This window comes from Malania oleifera, chromosome 1 (assembly GCF_029873635.1).
Source record: "Malania oleifera isolate guangnan ecotype guangnan chromosome 1, ASM2987363v1, whole genome shotgun sequence".
Taxonomy (NCBI): Eukaryota; Viridiplantae; Streptophyta; class Magnoliopsida; order Santalales; family Ximeniaceae; genus Malania; species Malania oleifera.
Genome location: NC_080417.1, coordinates 30,564,130 through 30,583,962, shown reverse-complemented (window position 1 = coordinate 30,583,962; position 19,833 = coordinate 30,564,130). Strand labels below are relative to the sequence as shown.

General features: G+C 34.0%; 1 protein-coding gene across 5 annotated transcripts; it reads right to left on the bottom strand.

The window, feature by feature from the left end:
- Nucleotides 1-620: 620 nt before the first annotated feature.
- On the bottom strand, nt 621-3,894 carry LOC131151764 (F-box protein At5g18160-like). Of its 5 annotated transcripts, none has more exons than XM_058103200.1 (3): nt 3,563-3,894; nt 2,236-2,400; nt 621-1,924 (listed from the first exon to the last, which is right to left on the bottom strand). In XM_058103200.1, the coding sequence occupies exons 2-3, from the start codon at nt 2,383-2,385 to the stop codon at nt 821-823; spliced, it is 1,254 nt and encodes a 417-aa protein (XP_057959183.1). In that variant the 5' UTR covers nt 2,386-2,400; nt 3,563-3,894; the 3' UTR covers nt 621-820. The 5 variants fall into 5 exon arrangements, with proteins under 5 accessions (XP_057959183.1, XP_057959151.1, XP_057959176.1 ...); XM_058103168.1 differs by having other exon boundaries at nt 2,236-2,389; nt 3,196-3,888; XM_058103193.1 differs by having other exon boundaries at nt 2,236-2,389; nt 3,262-3,874.
- Nucleotides 3,895-19,833: the final 15,939 nt, after the last annotated feature.

Sequence of the window (19,833 nt, the reverse complement as noted above, 5' to 3'; positions counted from 1 at the left end):
GAAGTTTGAGAAATAATGTTACAGTTCGATTTGAGTTCATAAGGCTTTCAATATAATTAATTTTAGGATGAGTGGCATGAGAAACCAAGACCTGGAAGCTATGCAGTGTTCTATTTAAATAGCTTATGATAGAAATTTTGGCTAATGAGATTCCTCATAGCGATGATAATCCTAGGGTATATTCATGCGTGTACCACTTAGTCAAATGATGAAACCCTAAATGGATAAGCATAGATTAAAGGATGTATATTGGTGTTGTAGCTGCTCACCCTAACCCTCAACAATTTTATGTTCATTTGAATTACAGGAAAGTCATGCTTTCCAAAAGACCGATCCTAGTGAACAAATATTAAGTGCTCCGATATACTACGTAGCATGCTTCGAGACCAATATAATTTAACCATATGTTTATATTTTAACGTACCGGCCATATGTGAAAATATTAAGTCGCAACAAGCCATGTATAAGAGATTGAGACGTGACGCAGGCAGTTCAAACTAGCTTCAAAAGGGGTCCATGGCTAGTTAGGGTTCACCTAATAGCATGCTTGATCATGAATTTCCAAATTGGGCAAGTACTCTTCCCCAAAGACATTATTTTTCATTTGCCTCTCATTCTTCTGTCCATCAAATTAGAGCATTATATCTTAATAAAAATGAACAATATCTCATTGGAAAACTAAAGAACATCACACACAAGTAAAGTTAGATAGGTGCGTAGGGGAAGGGCATAGGCACACCAAATAGAAAATTTACAGGCTACTGCAGTTCAAATACCAAAAGCTCCAAAGGGATTCCATACCAAGAACAAGAAGTGTTCTTCAGGTTTCAGGACCGGATGTGATGTGAACGAGACTGTTCACATATGGCCAGTACGTTGCTCTCAAATCCCCATAGCTTCTTAGCTGCACAACTTTATGATCTTTGACGTAATATGCAATAGTCTTCCCCCCAGCAAGAATCACCAAAATATTGGAATTAATACAGGGCAAAACCCGGCAATGCTCGTATGTTTCCCTGACAGCATTAGGAAGAACAATCCTCTGGTTCAAGCCCAAATCGGCAACCCCATATATGTCAACAACACACGAATATTGAGCATTGGGATATGCCTGAATGTAACATAATTCCCCGCGCATCTCTGCCAAAGTCCCAACACCATCAGGAAGTTCCAAAACTCCGTAATGCTCATGCTTCATATCAAAAGCCAGCACTTTTCCCGTCGACAAAGTTTCCCAATACGCAACACCCTTCATGTAGAATCCACAGCTGTTCAAGTTCAACACGTCTTCCTCGCAGCATACTGTATCAGAAACCCTCCAAGAGCCAGTCCTCGAAGAGTATATTTCAAAACAATGTATTGGAGAGTCAATTGGAGGGATGGCACAAACCAGATCGTAATCTGCGGCAAAATTGAGAGTGGAAGGATCAAAGGCAAGCACTACAGCTGGTTCGGATCCATGGTAAAGATTTGGCTGGGGAAGAGCTATCCACTCCATGTTCACAGGGTTGCAAATGTAGTAGGTATGATCTCCACTTCGGCCTTGGCAACAAAGTAAGCCACTGCATGAGCTTCTTATATAAACACTTTCAGGCAAAAACGTGAGGTCAGGCGAGGCAACGTCATATGCAGCTCGATTGAGCGAGATGAAGGAACAGAAGCCATCGGTGGACTGACGAAAAAGACCCGAAAAGTTTCGGAAACAGTTTGTTTGCTTGTGGGCTAGAAAGGGATTTCTTATCCACTCATCCCAGTTTTTGCAGACAGATCTGAATCTAACCAGAGATTTAGCTGGCAGGAAAGGAAGGCTGTGTTCCCTTACAATATCTTCAATGGTCATGTCCTCCCTTCGCTTAATTTTTTCAAAAAATATATCCTCGTTCTCAGGTACCCATTGAACTGCTACGGACTGAAATCCTGGAAGCTGCAATGAAGGAACGAAAAGAATTTAGTCAAAAAAGAGCGGAGAAATACAGAGAAGAAGAGATTACAATGTCTCTTGCAACAATTCTTTCAACTTCTATCAAAAGAAATTGAAATCCGTATTCAAATTTTTTTTTTTTTTAAAAGATTATTACGATTTGGTTTGTATAGCACAAAATTAAGCTCTCTCAAGAAATTCCCAATGCATCATTTTGTTTCTAGCTCCCAATCAGTACTGAACATGCTGTGAACCAGAGAAATGAATATTGTTCTGAAACTTTGGTTTAAAATATTAAACATGCTCACACTCACATCGACATCATCATCAAAGTCCAAGTCTGAAGATTGTGTAAAATTCTCCTCAGATCCACAGTCATCCTTGTGAGAAAGATCATCTTCATCAACCAAGTTGCAATAGTCATCTCCAGCAATTACCCAATCTTCGTCCAGAAATTGTGCCATTATCCTTCACAGGAACTTAGCTTAATCAGTGAAAATAACTAATCTAATTCCCCAGACTTCTAAATAAAGTCAATATACTTTTGCAATAAATTGATAAAATGAGGAGAGAAAATCAAAATCACACAGGCGAAACTGGGAACAAAAGTTCGAAAGAAATGAACAGAGCTAATTAATTGGAGAAATGGAGAATAATAATAACAATTAAGTCCGAAGAAAGAATTTAAACATCAGTAAACCTGACATCAATGGTGGAGAGACAGATAGTATGTATCAAAAGCGACTGCTCTTAGCATTAACCACTCAATTAATTGATTTCTACATTTTCTCCATATTCTATTCCATTCCTTTCCCATCCTACTCGATTTCACGAACCAAACAGGATGTAAATCCTTTTTCATACTGTCTGCACATTAATAATTAAATGCGCCAAAGAAAAATTCAAGACCGCAAACAAGAGGGATTCCCACTACCTTGGGGGAAAAAAAGAAAAAGAAAAACGAAAAACGAAAAAAAAAAACAAAAAAGTTAAGCAAACAAGGATTTGGAACTAGAGAAAAGCGAAACCCCCAATCACACCCATAGACAGAAGAATTAAGAATTTTGCTAAGAAGAATCAGAATATCACAGCAAAATCAACCCTATGTTAAACTCAAACCCCATGAACCAAACGTAGTAGTAATATTCGAGATTAGATAACTTCATCAATACGCTGTGACAACTTGTTAAGTCAAACAAAACGCCCAGTAATATTCGAGATTAGATAACTTCATCAATACGCTGTGGCAACTTGTTAAGTTAGACAAAACCCACCTCATAAATCAAACTCAAGAACAAACAAGAACAGGGGAGAACAGAACACATGTTTAGGGATCGTACCCTACGATTTTTCTCCTCCCTGGTTTTGGGGACTTCTAATGTTTGCACAAGAAAAGGGCATGCATCAATCAATTAAGGGAACTCGACATAAAAATTCAAAATCGATAAATCATACATCAGATTACATGCACGACATGAAATCAAGAGATTGATTTACACTCCCGCAGAAGACTTCACGGCAGCAGACGACTACTACTAATCACTAATGCTATGAGTTTTGCGAGAGAAAAACAAGCGGGTAGAAAGAAAATTACTCAAGAAGAACCCTAAAAACAAAGAATGATGGAAAATGAGAACCAACCTGTGAAGGAAAGGAACTCTGAAGAACGAAAACAGAGCCCTTGATGGGTCTGAAAATCCTAATGTGCGAAGAAAAAGAGAGGGAGAGGGAGAGGGAGAGGGAGAGGGAGAGGGAGAGGGAGAGGGTGCAGGACGAGAGAAGACACTGTGTTGGGGCCTTGGAAGTCAAGTCTCAAGTTCTTGGATTGTCTGTGGTTTGATTGATCATTTCTTTTTTTAACAAGAAAAAAAGAAAAGGTTTACATCATTTTGAATGGAGGAGGAGGAGGAGGAGGAGAGAGAGGAGATGAGGGGTCATTCTGGAATAAGGAAGTTTCCAACGGTGTGCTTGTGCGTCTTCCTTCTTTCTTTCTTTCTTCATTCATTGTACGAGTTCTAGCGTGGACTGACCGCATGTGACGTGTCTCCTCCCAATTGGTCACTCCTTTATCAAAACCCATAAACCTTCTGCCCTTTTCCGTTTTGCTTTCGGCCCGGTTTTTCCTGGGGTGGGAGAGAAATTCGGTTTTCTGGTTCCCGGTTTGATGGAATCGGCTCGGTTTTTCAAAAAAATTATTTAATTTTAATTATATTTATATAGTAAATATTGTAAAAAGTAAAGTTTTTTATTGATTTATTATAATTCTTTTTATTTTCTCAACTCTTTTATGACAAAAAAGATAATTTGATTTTTTAAAATATTCCAATTTTTTTTAAAAAATAAATTTTTGATTTCTAAATATGATTTAAGATTTCCGTTGCTTCAAATCTCACAGCTTTCTCGAGAATATAATATTTAGATCATTTTATTTCTATGTTAGTTTGTTTATTTGTATGACAATAATGTTATTTTCTTTTGAAAATAAAGAATGATCATAAAATTAGGAAATTTATTTTTTATGCTACTATATGGATATATGCTATTATTTTTGTGTTATCATGATCATTCGAGATTAAATTGTTCATGTCACATTAAAATAGTTTTTTTTTTTATTATTATTATCTTGAACCTTTTTCCTCACAAACAGTGACTCAAAATTTTAAAGATATGATATTAGTTTGATATATTTTTTAAAAGTTTTATTTTGAAAAAAAATATATTATTCATATAGTAAAAAATATTTACGTTAAAAAAATGAACGATTGATAAAAATATTTATGTGACACTTCATTTAAATAGTTAATTTTTATAGCTATTATTTTAATCTTAGTCTACGTGGATAGGCCTAGAGCAAAGCACGTGTACGCAAAAGTTTGTAGTCAAGAAGTGCAACGTGTGCACTACATGTGAGGGTAAGATTGGATCATCAGGCTTCATGATATTATATTATCATTGAAAAATAAATTATAATAATGACTTTGGTAGCTCCAATTAAATAGAACCGAGGACCTAGGACAAAATGACTCATAATTTTCTTTTAAAAAATGTTTTTAAAATTTTTTAAGAATTCCCATCATTTAAAAGTTATACTCCACGCACGTATAATCGAAAAGCACGTAGAGAGATAAACATATAATAAATAACACTCATTATAAACGTAATATTTTTTTAAATACTATAAAATAAATGCAGACAATAAGACTAGAACTCGAGACCTCCTAAAAACTGATTCTGATATCATGTTAAATTATTACTTTACTTAAAAATTTATTTGACTGTGAGCCAACAATGTACACCAAGTTTTAACCAAAAAAAATAAAAAAATAAAACTTTTCATAAATTTTTGAAAATTTTATTAATCTCTTTTGAAGTTTCAAATTTTCATGAATTTATTTTGACTTTTGATAAAAAGAAAAACATAATAATACAATTGTCCTAAAATTTTAAAATCTTAATAAAGTTTTGCATTTTCTATAAAAAAATAAAAAAAAAATTGTGTAATTTTAAAAATCTTTTGACCTTCTTCTACTAAAAAATTAAGAGAAAACAATATATTTTTGTCCTAAAATTTTAAAATATTGAGGATATCTCTATATTTTTATTAAGATTTTTGCTCTAAAAAATATAAGTAAATTGAGTTGTTGGGTAGGTTCCTAGTTATTTCATTGTTTGAACGAATCAAACCATTGACCAGTGAAGAATAAGTTGTAAGTAGGAGTACAATATCCTGGAAAATCTCACTCCTACGAATTTCTTACACCAAAAGAAAAATTTAAAGCCTTTTTGGCCCACCATGAAAAGAATCTTTTCTCTTCCTCTATGGATAAAAATCCAAAACTTATTTTGTATTTTTACCCTATATTTCAAGAGATTTTAAATTTGGAGTTGTATAAGATTTTGATAAGATGTAGTATAAAATTGTATTAGAATTTATTTAAATTAATTCAAATTTAAATCTAAGGTTCGAAATCTATGCATCCAAATACTATTTTATTTGGACTATCTTTGACACAATTTTATACTACATCTTATCCAAATCTAATATAACTCTAAAGGTATCTCCAAACATGGGGTAAGCATATTTACTCGTGGACAAAGCCCATAACTTAAGCCTATTATAAATCATTACATAAACTCGTAAGTGTCACAGGGTGTTTCACCTTTGTTGATTAGAAGAGAATAAGAGAGGTTTTGGGGGGGAAAAAAATTTCACAACCTTCATTTAGTTCTATGCGGTTTTATAAAAACGAGGGATCTGTAGTAATCTATAGTTAAATTAGTTGAAATTTTAACTGAATATTTCTAACTTGTGGTTTTTCTGTTTGAATAGTGGAACTAGCTATGGATTTTGTAGACAAATAACCGACTTTGTTTTTAGTGATATTTCTATAACCTTCTTCACACCCTTATTGTTTCATGAAACTTCACATGTGATGAAATAGTATTTTGTATAATTGTTTTGCAAATTGGTGATTGTATGTAACAACCTCAAAATTCATACCATATTTTTTTTATATATGTATATCTGTGCATTTACATCCATGCCTAAGCAGCGGAAACACAAATCATATAACCATTTACATATATACAAAACAACACCAGAAACCAATATCTACAAACAATTTCCATACAAAATGCTCTTCTGTCAACATCTACTCAAAAATATACCTAACTCTGTCAAAAACTCACCCTAAACCAGGGTGATTAAACATTCTCTCTATCCGCAAGCCTGATTCGCTCGCCTAACTAGCTCACCTGAAAAATGTTAGAGTAATGGGGTGAGTCGACGCTCAGTAAGTGGAAATATGCTATTACTAGTGTGTGACAACTAAATTAAAAATACTTTTAAAAATAATAACTGAACTGCAATGTAATAAATCATCTGTAAAACATATCTTTCTTTCACAATTTAAAACATACTGTATCTTCTGTTTTTCTACTTTTCATACTGGCAATATCATACTATACTCGTCATATACTGTAAAACTGTAAACATATATATAACTGTGCTTTTATCCCTAGGACTCTGTACGTCATGATTTGACCCCTCATGACAGGGTTGTGCGGCCCGTAGGCGAGACTCTATCTGGTCGGCCCTCCAGATAAGTCAATATACTTTACACTACCTCAGCCTGGCCAAACTGCATCCTCTCCTAGGCGCGGGATTGGCTGCTACCTCGTCTAACCGGCCCCCTCTACCTAGTGTATTGGGGAGCTGCATCATCTCAGAGCTCGGTTAGATGGTACCCACATACTATCTGAGATATGTGGTTGTACTCTATCTGTATATAGCAACGGTACCGCTCTGTAATCAATATCTGTACTGTACTGTATCTGTCTGAAATCTTTCCACAGGGATCTAATACTAAATACATATATACTCTTTTACTGTTTCCGTCATGTTTCCAAAATTACCATAACTCTATCTTTCTGTTTTGTATATTCTGTAATTTCTGTATACTGTATCTGTAGCATCTTGATGCTACATCTATATATATATATATATATATATCTGTCTATATACTCTGTCTGTATACTCTATATGTTATGGTAATAGGAAACATGACATGCTATAACTCTGTATTACTGTTCTGTGTAAAGCTGTAATATAAGTACTGATCTGAGTAACTATAAACATGTGTATGTATATATGTACATATTTGTTTCATGAAACTATTCATATAAAAATTGTATATGCATGTACATTCTCTGTATAATCTCTGTGAATATTATATATATATATATATATATATATATCTATATCTGTATATTCTATATAATCTCATATACTGGAAAAACTATATAAACTGTACATACTGTCAATAACTGTGTATTCGGTATAGTATGATACATTATAAAAGCTATATAAATTTCTTCATCACATGAAAATCCACTTAGGCCACACAACATTTAAATTCATATTCTGTAAATACTGTATGATAAACTGGAATAAATATGCGTCTATGAAATCTTTATTAACATTATAAAAACTCCTAGCATAGCATATTTCCCTTACCTTAACTTTGAAAAACTCCTATATAATTCTGGCTTTATACTCGCAGGATTCCCAGTCCAACATCCTGAAAACGTAATATCCCAAAACAAAATATTAGTATTTTTCTGCCTATATCATTTCCTATAACTGTCATAAGGCTAAAATCTAGATAAAAGACCTTACCCTGAATTTTAGATGAAATTCAACTTTGTTTTCCCGACAATCCGCTCTGACAAACTTGTAGAGAACTCCGCCAGGAGCGTCGTGGTAGCTTCGGATCGTTGATTCGGCGACTGGTGGGGCCGAAATCTAAGAGAGAAGGGAGAGGATTCGTAAAGAGAGAGAGAGAGAGAGAGAGAGAGAGAGAGAGAGAGAGAGAGAGAGAGAGAGAGAGAGAGAGAGAGGAGAGAGAGTGGAGCGCTGAAAATGGGTAAAAATCCCGGTTTCCCTCCATTTATACTGTCAAATTCGTCGACGAGACACGTCATCTTGTCGACGAGTCCTTCATTCGTCGACGAGTCCTTCATTCGTCGACGAGTCCCTGTATTCGTCAATGAAATTCAAGCTGCTCCATACCCCCTCTTGATATTTTCTCGTCGACGATGCCCTGTATTCGTCGACGAATTTCCTTATGTACTCGTCGACAAGGCCTTGTATTCGTCGACGAGTTTCCTTATGCACTCGTCGACGAAGCTCTGTATTCGTTGACGAGTTCTGACAATTCCTTGATATTTCCTCTCTTTTTTTGTTTCTGTTTCCATTTCCTCTCTCTTTAATATTTGAATATGAATATTTTTTGAGTCGTTACATTGTAAGATTTCGTTAGGAACATGTTTAAAAATAAGTACTTTTTCAAAGTACTTATTTAAGTACTTGTACCAATAATTAGTGCTCCGTTCACACTTAAATAAGTATTTATTTCAAAAAGTACCTTTTCAAAATATTTTTTTTCTTTAGAAAAATAATTATTTTTTAAAAACATATTTTATCTAAAAAAATACTTATCTAGAAAAGTACTTATAATAAGTAATTTCATACTACTTTTAGGTAAGTAATTTTTTCAAATAAATACCATTTTTTAGGGGAAAAAAATACTTTTCTATAATAAGTGGTTCCAAATGATTCGTCAAATTGGTGACAGTGGAGTATTTTTTTTTATTTTTTTATGAGCCTTTCCCTCGTGATTTTTACCCTTCACACTAAAGGATTTTTTCACGTTCAAACTTGGTATTCTTTTCTCTTGTTACATTTTTGTGCATTTTTAGATAAATTATTTTGTTGAATATTTTTTATATTTATGGGTTATTTGTTGCTCATCACAGATTCACACAAGTTTGTTTGCTATATTATAACTATGCTCTTTCCAATAAGTTGCACCCAATTTAAAATTTTTTTTTTTTTAAAAATTACATGAGAAAAAGTCTCAAACTCTTTTAAGGCTCATGCAAAGTATGTACAAGAATAGCTTGGTAGAATCTACTATAAATTTAAACAATATTAACATTGCCTGGTGTCATGAGCTAAGCTTGTTCAGGGCATTATGCTCGCCTGTGACAGCTTATCTCGTGTGCTTGGGATGGGTTTCCATCATATAAATACTAGTGTAGGGTTATTTTTTACTAGTAGTGTCTTTGTATGCCAAATAAGGCAGTATGACTCCTCAGACACTTTGATGTTTCTTAGTGTCGGGATGATAATTACATAAAAACCTCTTTAAGGGAGGGTGAGTGTTCATCAGTCACTGTAAAACTCACTAGCTATTATCAACGTGTTTAGCCTACTTGCCTCCCTCGCTAAACACTCAATGTCAACAGAGGTGTTATTAATGAATTACGTTTGCTTTTATGTTTACTGCTTGCTTGCCACGACTTTCATGAATTGATTACTGTTTTCGCTGCCATTTGATTGAACGCTAGTGAAAGTGTTTCATGGATGAATGTTGGTAAACGATAGGTTGGTTAGTTAAATAAGAGTGCTTTAACTAGCGCCGCACAACCCTTCACAATGGTGTGAAAATAGTTGGATCGTGACACTTGGTATCATAGCTCAAGGTTGAGTTGCTACGTGAATTCGATTGCCTTCGTTGTGGGATTTAGAAAGCTTTGTTATGTGACCATGACACCAAACAATGCTGAGAGGATCAGCGTGCTAGAAGCACAGGTTGGGGCAACAACCAATACTATGGTCACGGAGGTGGCCCAGATGAGAGAACTTGTTCATGAAGTGATGGGATCACAAAAACATTAAGTAGGTTTGATAGGCGACATGTTAGAGGACTATCGCCACACAGTTGAAACTTTGAAGTCACGGATGGTTGATCTGGATGCAAAGGTGAATCTGATGGTTCTTGTTATGGGGAACTCCAACACTCTGAGAGTTAACAAGACCAAGGTACCAGAACCCAGGATGTATGGGGGTGCCCGAGATGCCAAGGAGTTAGAGAACTTCTTGTTTGATGTGGAGCAATACTTTTGTGCTGTGAGGATGGCCTCAGAACAAGCAAAGGTGAATACTGCGACCATGTACTTGGTTGGTGATGCCAAACTGTGGTGGTGTACCAAGTACAGAGAAATTGAAAATGGAAGCTGTGTAATCGATAGTTAGGTAGACATGAAGAGAGAACTCAAGGCCCAATTCTTTCCTAAGAATGTTGAGTATAATGCAAGGAGAAAACTGAGAGATCTCAAGCATACGAGGTAGATCAGGGAATATGTGAAACAATTTTTTGCTTTAATGTTGGATACTCGAGATATGTCAGAGAAGGACAAGTTGTTCTATTTTCTAGAGGGGATGAAACTGTGGACAAGAACTGAACTTCATAGGAAAAGGGTTCAAGACTTGTCAACTGCACAAGCTACTGCAGAACGCTTGACTGACTACGCTAGTGATGATACAACTTCGTCTAAACGGTTTGGCGGAGAGGGAAACAATGGAAAGTCTTTCAAGAAAGGCAAACCCAAGAGTAGGGGAGCCGACTCTAAATCATCAACCTCGAAGGAAGCTTCATCGTCTCAAGGGTTCAACACACCCAATGGAAAGGGGAAGAGTAAAATTTTGTGTTACTTGTGTGGTAGATCTCACAAAGTGAGCGAGTGTCAACACAAGGGATTACTTAATGCCTTACAAGCTTCCACTTTGGGAAAAGCAATGGAAAGCAAGGAGGAAGAGGATCATGCCCCGAGGGTGGGTTCAGTGCGGCTGGTTAGCGCATTGGAAAAGCAGGCAAAAGCATTGAAAGTTACACGAGCAAAAGGGTTAATGTTTGTGGACTTGTGGATAAATGAGAAGAGTACCTGCGCTATGGTGGATACGGGGGCTACTTATAATTTTGTTTCGTAGTTGGAAGTGAAAAGTAAGGTGTAGTCCCAAGAGGGGGGTGAATTGGATTATAAAAAAATCTTTTAATTTCTTTTAAGAATCATTAACCTTCTTTTATTTCTTTGAGCTAATTCTTGACTTGTTTGTTTAATTATTTAATCACTCAAGAACTTAGTTCTTTTAATTCAATCAATCAACACAACTATGTAAACAACCAAGCAACCAAACTAATCATTCAAGTAACCAAGCCAATCATCCACAATTTGAAAACAAACAACCAAATGATTTGCCAAGCACAAGTTACCTGCAGCACAATTTAGATTGATGGAAATTTGCAAGATTCAACACTCTTTGAATGTAACATCCTCAAAATTCTTACCATTATATATATATATATATATATATATGTATATGTATATATGTATATCTACATCCATACCTAAGTAGCGGAAACACAAATCATATAACCATTTATATATATGCTATACAACACCAGAATCCAGTATACACAAGCCATATCGATACAAAATAAATCCCTCCATCATCATCTACCTCAAAAATACAAAACTCTGTCATAACTCACCCTACAACAAGGGTAATCACATAAACTTCCTATCCGCGAGCCTAATCTACTCGCCTCGCTATCTCACCTGAAAAATGGTAAAGTAATGGGGTGAGTTGACGCTCAGTAAGTGGAAATATGTTATTAGTAGTGTGTGGCGACGGAGTCATAAAATTATAATAATGATGTTTGAAACTGCATGATCTGGAAAATCTATAAAACACATGTATACAAGCTTAAAACATTTGTATTATCTAAGCTTTCTATCATTCATACTGTTACACCATACTACATACAAAAAAAACTATAAATCTGTATGCATATATATATAACTATGTTCTTTCCCTAGGACTCTGTATGTCATGATTTGACCCCTCATGACATGGTTGTGCGGCCCGTAGGCGGGACTTAACCTGGTCGGCCCTCCAGGTAAGTCATCATACTTTACACTATTTCAGTCCGACCAAACTACATCCATTCCTAAGCATGGAACTAGCTACTACCTCATCTAACCAGCCCCCATCTACCCAGCGTACTGGGGAGCTGTATCCACTCCGAGCACGATTAGATGGTACCCACACATTATTTGAGATATGTGGTTGCACTCTATCTGTATATAGCAATGATATCGTGCTCTGTAAGCTGTATCTGTTTGTAATATCTCCACAGGGATCTGATACTATATAAGTACATCTATCTATATATATATATATACCTTTGCTGTTTTCATTACGTTTCCAAAATAACCATAATGCTATAATTTTGTACTGTAAAATATGAGTAACTATAGCATCTCGATGCTATAACTGTACAATCTGTCTTTATAAACTGTGTGTTATGGTATTCAGGAGAACTTAGCATTCTGTAAAAAATATGATATACTGAACTGAATAAAATCTATATAAAATTTTCTATTAGTCGTTTGTGAATAACTATATGTACATGCTATATAACATGATATGCTGAAGTACTGTATAAATTTTACATCAGGTAAATATCTACTCATGCCACACATCATTTAAACATTCATTCTGTAAAAATTGCATAACAACTGGTATATATATATATATATATATATATATATATATATATATATATATATATATATATGTGTGTGTGTGTGTGTGTGTCTATGAAAACTCTGTTAATATTCTTAAAACCATAGCATAGCATATTTCCCTTACCTTAACTCTAAAAAGCCCCCACTAAATTTTGGCCCTATACTCGTAGAGTTCTCCACTCAACACCCTAAAAATCAATTCCCCCAGAACAAAACATCAGTATTTCTTTGTATATTGTATTTCTTATAACTGAGGGAAAGACAAATATTGAATAAAATGTCTTACCCTGGATTTGGGATGAATTTCAAATCAACTTTCCCCACGATCAGCTCTGGCAGACTTGCAGAGAACTTCCCCAGGAGCGTCGTGGAGGCTTCGGATCTTCAATTCGGCAAGAAATGGGGCCAAGATCGAAGAGAGAAGGGGAGGGAGTTGTAGGAGAGAGAGAGAAAAGAGCTATGCGCTGAAATTTTGATAAAAATACGAGTTTCAGCTATTTATAGGGCTAGATTCGTTGACGAAACACGTCACCTCAACAACGAGTTTTTAAGTAATTTCGTTGATGAACTTCCCCCCTCGTCGAAAAATTTCAGTCTGTCCCAAAAACCCTTCTCGGTATCTTCTCGTTGACAAGGCGAAGGCTTCGTCGACGAGTTCCCTTATGCACTCGTCGACAAAGGTTGCTGCCTCCTTCCGTTTCTATTTCCATTTTCTCTCTCTTTAATATTTAAATATCATTATTTTTCAGGTCGTTACATTGCAACACAAACTACTCAATATCAAATTTTAAACCACAAATTTTGTTGTCAGCCTTGGATATAAATTTGAATTAAGCCCTGTAGTAAATGATAATTTGTGTTTGCTGATGTGAAGCCTTGTATTGATTTATTTGCTTAATATAATATGTAATATGAAATCCAATCAATCAATATCCACACTCTTACCAATATTCAAAATTCAAATAAACTCTCACTTAATTTATCTTTGGGACGTTAACCAAGTAACGTACTCCCATATGGTTTCCGCAAGATATGGTATAACCAACGTACTCCCTTTCGGTTTTCGCAACCTAAATCAAAATCAGACTTCAAGTTTACTTGATTTCCAAATATACGTAGTATATATGATTTTCAATTTAAATCCACGCAATTTAAATATGTACCGAAAATAAAGAGTAAGGGAAAGAAAAAGTGAGACGAAGATTTTTACGAGGTTCGTCTTATACCCAGCCTATGTCCTCGCCTTTGGTAAACCACAAAATGATTCAATAAACCTGTTCCTTTGACGGGCGGAACAACACCTTTACACACTCCTTGGTTAAGGCTACAGTCCACCTTCTCCAAACGATGTACCCTCATTCGGTCACTCTTTCAAATAGGCTAGAGCCCGCCTTTCTAAGCAATATCCCCTTGCTTAGCTAACGATCCAAACAATCCTTGGAACATCAAAGAACTATAAGAAACAAGATATAATATGCGTACAAATATACTCTCACAAAGAGTAAGTTAGTATAATTTCAACACTATATACTTCAATGTAGAAATATCAATATGAAATAGAATGAAGCCCAAGTGTAGAATTCACCAATATCCTTCTTAGATAAGGATTAATAGTAGGAATTTAGAGAAGGAAGGATCATCACTTCAGAATATCTCAGCAAAAAAGTTTTGCAATGAGTGAGCAAGAGAACTTTGTAAGAACAAGAGTGCTTTCAGCTTCTCAAACGGAATTTTTTTAATTCATGGTATATTTTGATTTGCAAAATCATGTATTTATAGGCTTTTGAAAGGGTTTTCTTGTTGCCCAAGTTTACTTGGAGTATTTCCCAAGTTTTTATAAAGTTTGGAGCCCACGTAACTAATATTTAAAAAGTAAAATTTTTGAAAAATATGTCTGTTAACAGTGTTCAGACGTCTGAACTTTCGAGTTCAGTCATCTGAGGTGGTTTTACCTCTTTAGAAAAATTTTAGCAAAAACTTCTGATGACTGAACTTAATCTTTAGTCAACTGAAGATATTCTTCAGACGACCGAGGTCAAGGGTCAGACGATCGAAGTGTCCGGTTCAATCTTCTAATGTTTCGCCGTGAACAATGTTCAGTTGGTTGCCAGCTTTGACCCCACTTCAGTATTTTAGTCATAACTTTTTTTGTACAACTAAATATTAGGTTTTCTTAGTGTCAAACGAAAGATAAGAGAAAATATTACAACTTTCATGTTGAACACGTTTTAAAATAAGGAGTTTTTTATAGAGAAAATTACACATCAATGCAGATGTATGAAAAATGATAGCAATTGGGAATCCTCTTTTTGGTGTTTTTCATTCTAAAAATGATTCCACTTGTTTGTTGGCATCAAAATAAGATAATAAGATTTTAAGTCTTATAAGGCCAACAATCTCCCTCTTTTTTATGATGACAAATAAGGAACAAAAATTTGAGTAAGCCTTCAAAAGGCTCCCCTTTTCAATAAGCATCATATTGACAAACTTAACAATATCATGATCAATTTCAAAAACTCTTTTACTATCATGCTCATATATCAAAATCACATTATTCAATATTAATATCAATCAACATCAAGTACTTCTCCTCCTTTAGATATATCATTTCAATAACCTTCCAATTTTTAATATCATGCTTAATTTTTGCTGCCTAAAACTTCTCCCCCTTTTGACATCGATCAAAAAGAGTAAGACTTTAAATACTAAGGCTATGAGCAACAATAAAAAATATAGTTCTTTAAACTTCAGCATGCATAATAATTCATGATACCAATTATTTATTCCATGATTCCAATTTAATAATTAGGGAAGAAACATAATACAAGCAATAAGTCATAATACTTCCCCTGAATTTAATACATTCAGATTTGATACCAATTATGCTTTTAAGTTTATTATCCATGCTTTATATATTGATTCATATCTTGAATGTTCTCATGAACACACTCATCAAATACCAATATCATGTTAACATCATTATCATAACATGCTCACGAGTTCAATTATGCTTATCATTCTTAAATATCAATTTGTGATACCAATTGAGCCTTTTAAATTGTGATACCAATTAAAAATTTTAAAATGTGATACCAAATATACTTTATAGATACCAAAGTTGATATCACATCATACATAATTCATGGATAAATATCATTCATAGCTCATGGATATCAATATAAAGAGCAGCACAAGACAAATTTATCCACTTGATTTAGCATGCATAGTCAAAAATTAATTTTATATCAAGATTCATGCTTATGCTCAATAATCTCATGCTCAAACTCCTTACTTCTCATATCAAGATTTAGCTTCATAATCATGCTTAAGTTTGCAATATAATGAGCCATACATTATATATATGAGTCAAGTCATGATCATACATGTAGTATATATAGCAAATTAGCACAGCATATATTTCATTTTCATTTGCTTTGTCATATTGCTCACGTTGTCTTCAAGTATCTCTCATTCTTAAAATGTTTCTTATCAAAACATTCATGTAATATGCTTGATTTTTGCTTTCATATGAATTTTCTTTCCAAATTTTAAAACGCTTTATTTTAAGCTTGTATGAATCATTCTATGATTTTTGCCAACAATGTTATTTAATTTTTATGTGTTTCAATAAATACTTTGAGATTTCAAGGCTTTTTATCTAGGTACCTATACCTTTTTGGGTCCGGTAGGTTTCACAAAGGATGTTTTTTTTACTCTCCATATTTGTTTAGTCTTCACACCTTTTCTTTTAAATGGACATCCAAACATTATATGTCCATTTTTCTTACATTGATAGCATATGGTGTTGGTGTAGACATTAGAGGATGTGCTAGCATAATCTTTGAATTCTTTTGAAAAATAACCCATATAAAGATTCTTTTTCCTCATATTTTTAATTCCATTAAAACCAATGTTTTCTTTATTTAGAGTCATCCTTTGTAAGCCTATCATTTTTTCAAAGTTTATTTTTCCTTTTGTAAAGTTATAAATGACATTTTCTTTATCTTTAATTTGATTTTTGAGATCATTTATTTCAATGTCTTTCTTGTTATCATCCTTCTTTTATGATTTCTCTAACTCTAGAGATAATTTCTTATTTTATCCTCTAATTCATAAATATATATATCTTTCTTATATTCTATAAAGGATAGAGATCGAAGGTCTTCTATCATCTTTTTATTCTTGCTTTCTAATTCTTTAATTTTCAAGTCTTTTTCATTTGCAGCAAGATTTTTAGATTCTAGCTCCTTTTTTCATAACTTTATTTTTACTTTCTATTTTCTTGATTCTTGAATCTTTTTCCCTTTCAACAATTTTATGTGATTCTAACTCTTTCATCATTCCTTCATTCTTGTTTTTCAATGATGAGTTTTATTTGGTTACTTTGATCAATATCTTATGTATTCTGAATAAATCATTTTGAAGTTCTTCATAAGATGACATACACTCATCATTGGATTCATCACAACAAGAATTATTTAAAAATTTAGATGAGGAGCTTTCCTCATCGTCCCAAGCCATAAAACACATATAAGCAACCTCTTGGTCACTTGATTCATTTTCCGATCTACTTGTACTCATCATGTCCCAAGTAGTGGCTTTCATGGCCTTTTTGTTTTTCTTTTTAGACTCTTTATTTAGTAGTGGACATTTTTGTTGAATCAGGTGTAATCCCAAGAGGGGGGGGTGAATTGGGTATTTAAAAATTCTTTGAAACTTATTTACCACTTAATCCCTATTTATATATTTACCAATGAGTTCTTATTACTCAATTAATTATGTGCAATGCTATCCAACCTATACATGCAATATAAACAATTTAAATGTAGTGCTGAAAGTAAAGAGTAAAGGGAAGAGAGAAGTCAATCACGGTTTTTACGAAGTTCAGTCGACTTGGCCTATGCCATCGCCTTGAGTAACCACTCAAGGATTTCACTAAATCCTTACTCCTTAAATTGGGATGGAGCTTCCCTTATAATCTGCTACTTACAAGAGGTACAATTTCCTCCTCACCCACTGCTTACAAAAGATACAACTTTCTCTTCAAACACCGGTTCACACACCAAACCGTGTATACAATAGAATCTGTAAAAACACTCAAAAATGCTTCCAAACAAAAGCTGGCGAGTACAATTCAAATTCCTAATACATTAACATATGATATGACTTGAAGCTCAGAATATATGAAAACGATACAATCGTTTTATGAATGATTATGCTTCAATATACAAATCCCTTTTTATCAAAAACTCTCAAGTAAAGAAATATTTGAAACGCTTTGGAGTATATTAGGGTTCTAGTTCACTTTGTAAAGATGCACAAATATATCTAATGTGAGCTTGTTAAAAGCTTTATCTTGAATATTTTATCAATCTATATCAAAAAGCTTTCTTTCAAATATTTAACCACAACCCGAACTTTGTAATATGCAAGTATATATGCAATATGTAATTCAAAGATCAAAATACTGAGTATAAGGTTTTTCAAACAAAATATCCCACAATAAAATAAATATTTATATATACCAAGGATATATATTCAAGTGTTTTAATATATTTAAAATATGAACCCTTTAACTGAATACACACTTGAATCAAACTATTCAATCAATGACAAAACCTTAATCAAGCAGTGAGATTATTCAAATAATCTATATGAAAATATACTCACTATCAATCACCCAGCTTAATTCAATAATTGATTTGGAATGAGAAGTTCTTTGAAAAATAGATATACTCTTGAATCAAAAACCAATCAACCAATAGCTAAAACCTTTCTCAAGTAATGATCTTGTTAAAAAATATTTATATGTATATGCACATTCAAGATCAATTTCTCTAATGATATTCAATAACAAGTTATGAGATGATAAGCTTTTATAAAAAAAACTTGAATCACCAAGCCTCAATACCAAGAAGAAATAAAGTTGAATGAATGAATGCCCTTTGATTTCCGGAGTAGATTTGCCCAAAGAAGATGAATGTAGAATGAAGTGTAGGCAATCGTATAGCAATCAGCTCAAGTTTCTCTATGTTCTTGCAATAAGATATGTTCTTCTCTTGTTGTGTGTCTTAGCTTGGTTCTAGGGTTTAGATATTCAATATTTATAGTGTCTTACCCTTAGAATTGATCTCAATCGTTGGATCAAAGAAATAGCTCGCGAGTTCTTTTAATAGAAATCAAATTTTTAAGTTTTCCCGCAAGTTCAAGCAACTGAGGTAGAAGCCCAGGTGGCTGAAGTTCCTTAAACCTCTGAAAAATTAACTTGGAATACAGGTCAGATAACTAAAGAATGGTTCAGGCTCCTGAAGTGGCGAGTTCAGGAGCCTGAAGTCCCAAGTTCAGGTGACTGAAGTGCCTCGGCCAACTTGATGTGTTTCTCATTAATTCTTCAGGCTACCGAACTTAATCTTTAGGCTTTTGAAGAAATTCTTCAGGCGACTGAGGTTGAATTCAGGCTACCGAAGTCCCCTTTTGTCTCAATTTTTTTTTTTTTTCACTTTCTTTCTTGGCTCTTTTATAAAAACACTTTCCAAGGTTTTAAGAATATTTCTAAGTCCATGAAAGTCCCCTAATGATGTTCATGAAATGCATGAAACCTAAGGTCATTTTAGGTATATGTTGAGCCTTAAATTAAATCATACGACAATGTAAATACATAAGTTCTAAATACCCATTCCCAAGATGTTCTTGAACTTTGCCGCTTGCATTTTGATTCTTGTACTCTTTAATTTCCATGGAGCTTGCCAAAATGTGCCAGCTTTACTTTACGGCTTCCATGACTCGTTATCTTTCCGTGCATGCTTAATATATGTCCTGTTCACAAACTCAATGCATAGATCAAATACCAAGTGATTTGTCATTATCAAAATAGGATTTGACTCGTAGAGTCAACAATCTTCCCCTTTTTGATGATGATAAATACAAGAGCAAAAATACATAATGGGTTATGCCTAACAAGGCTCCCCCTCAAATAA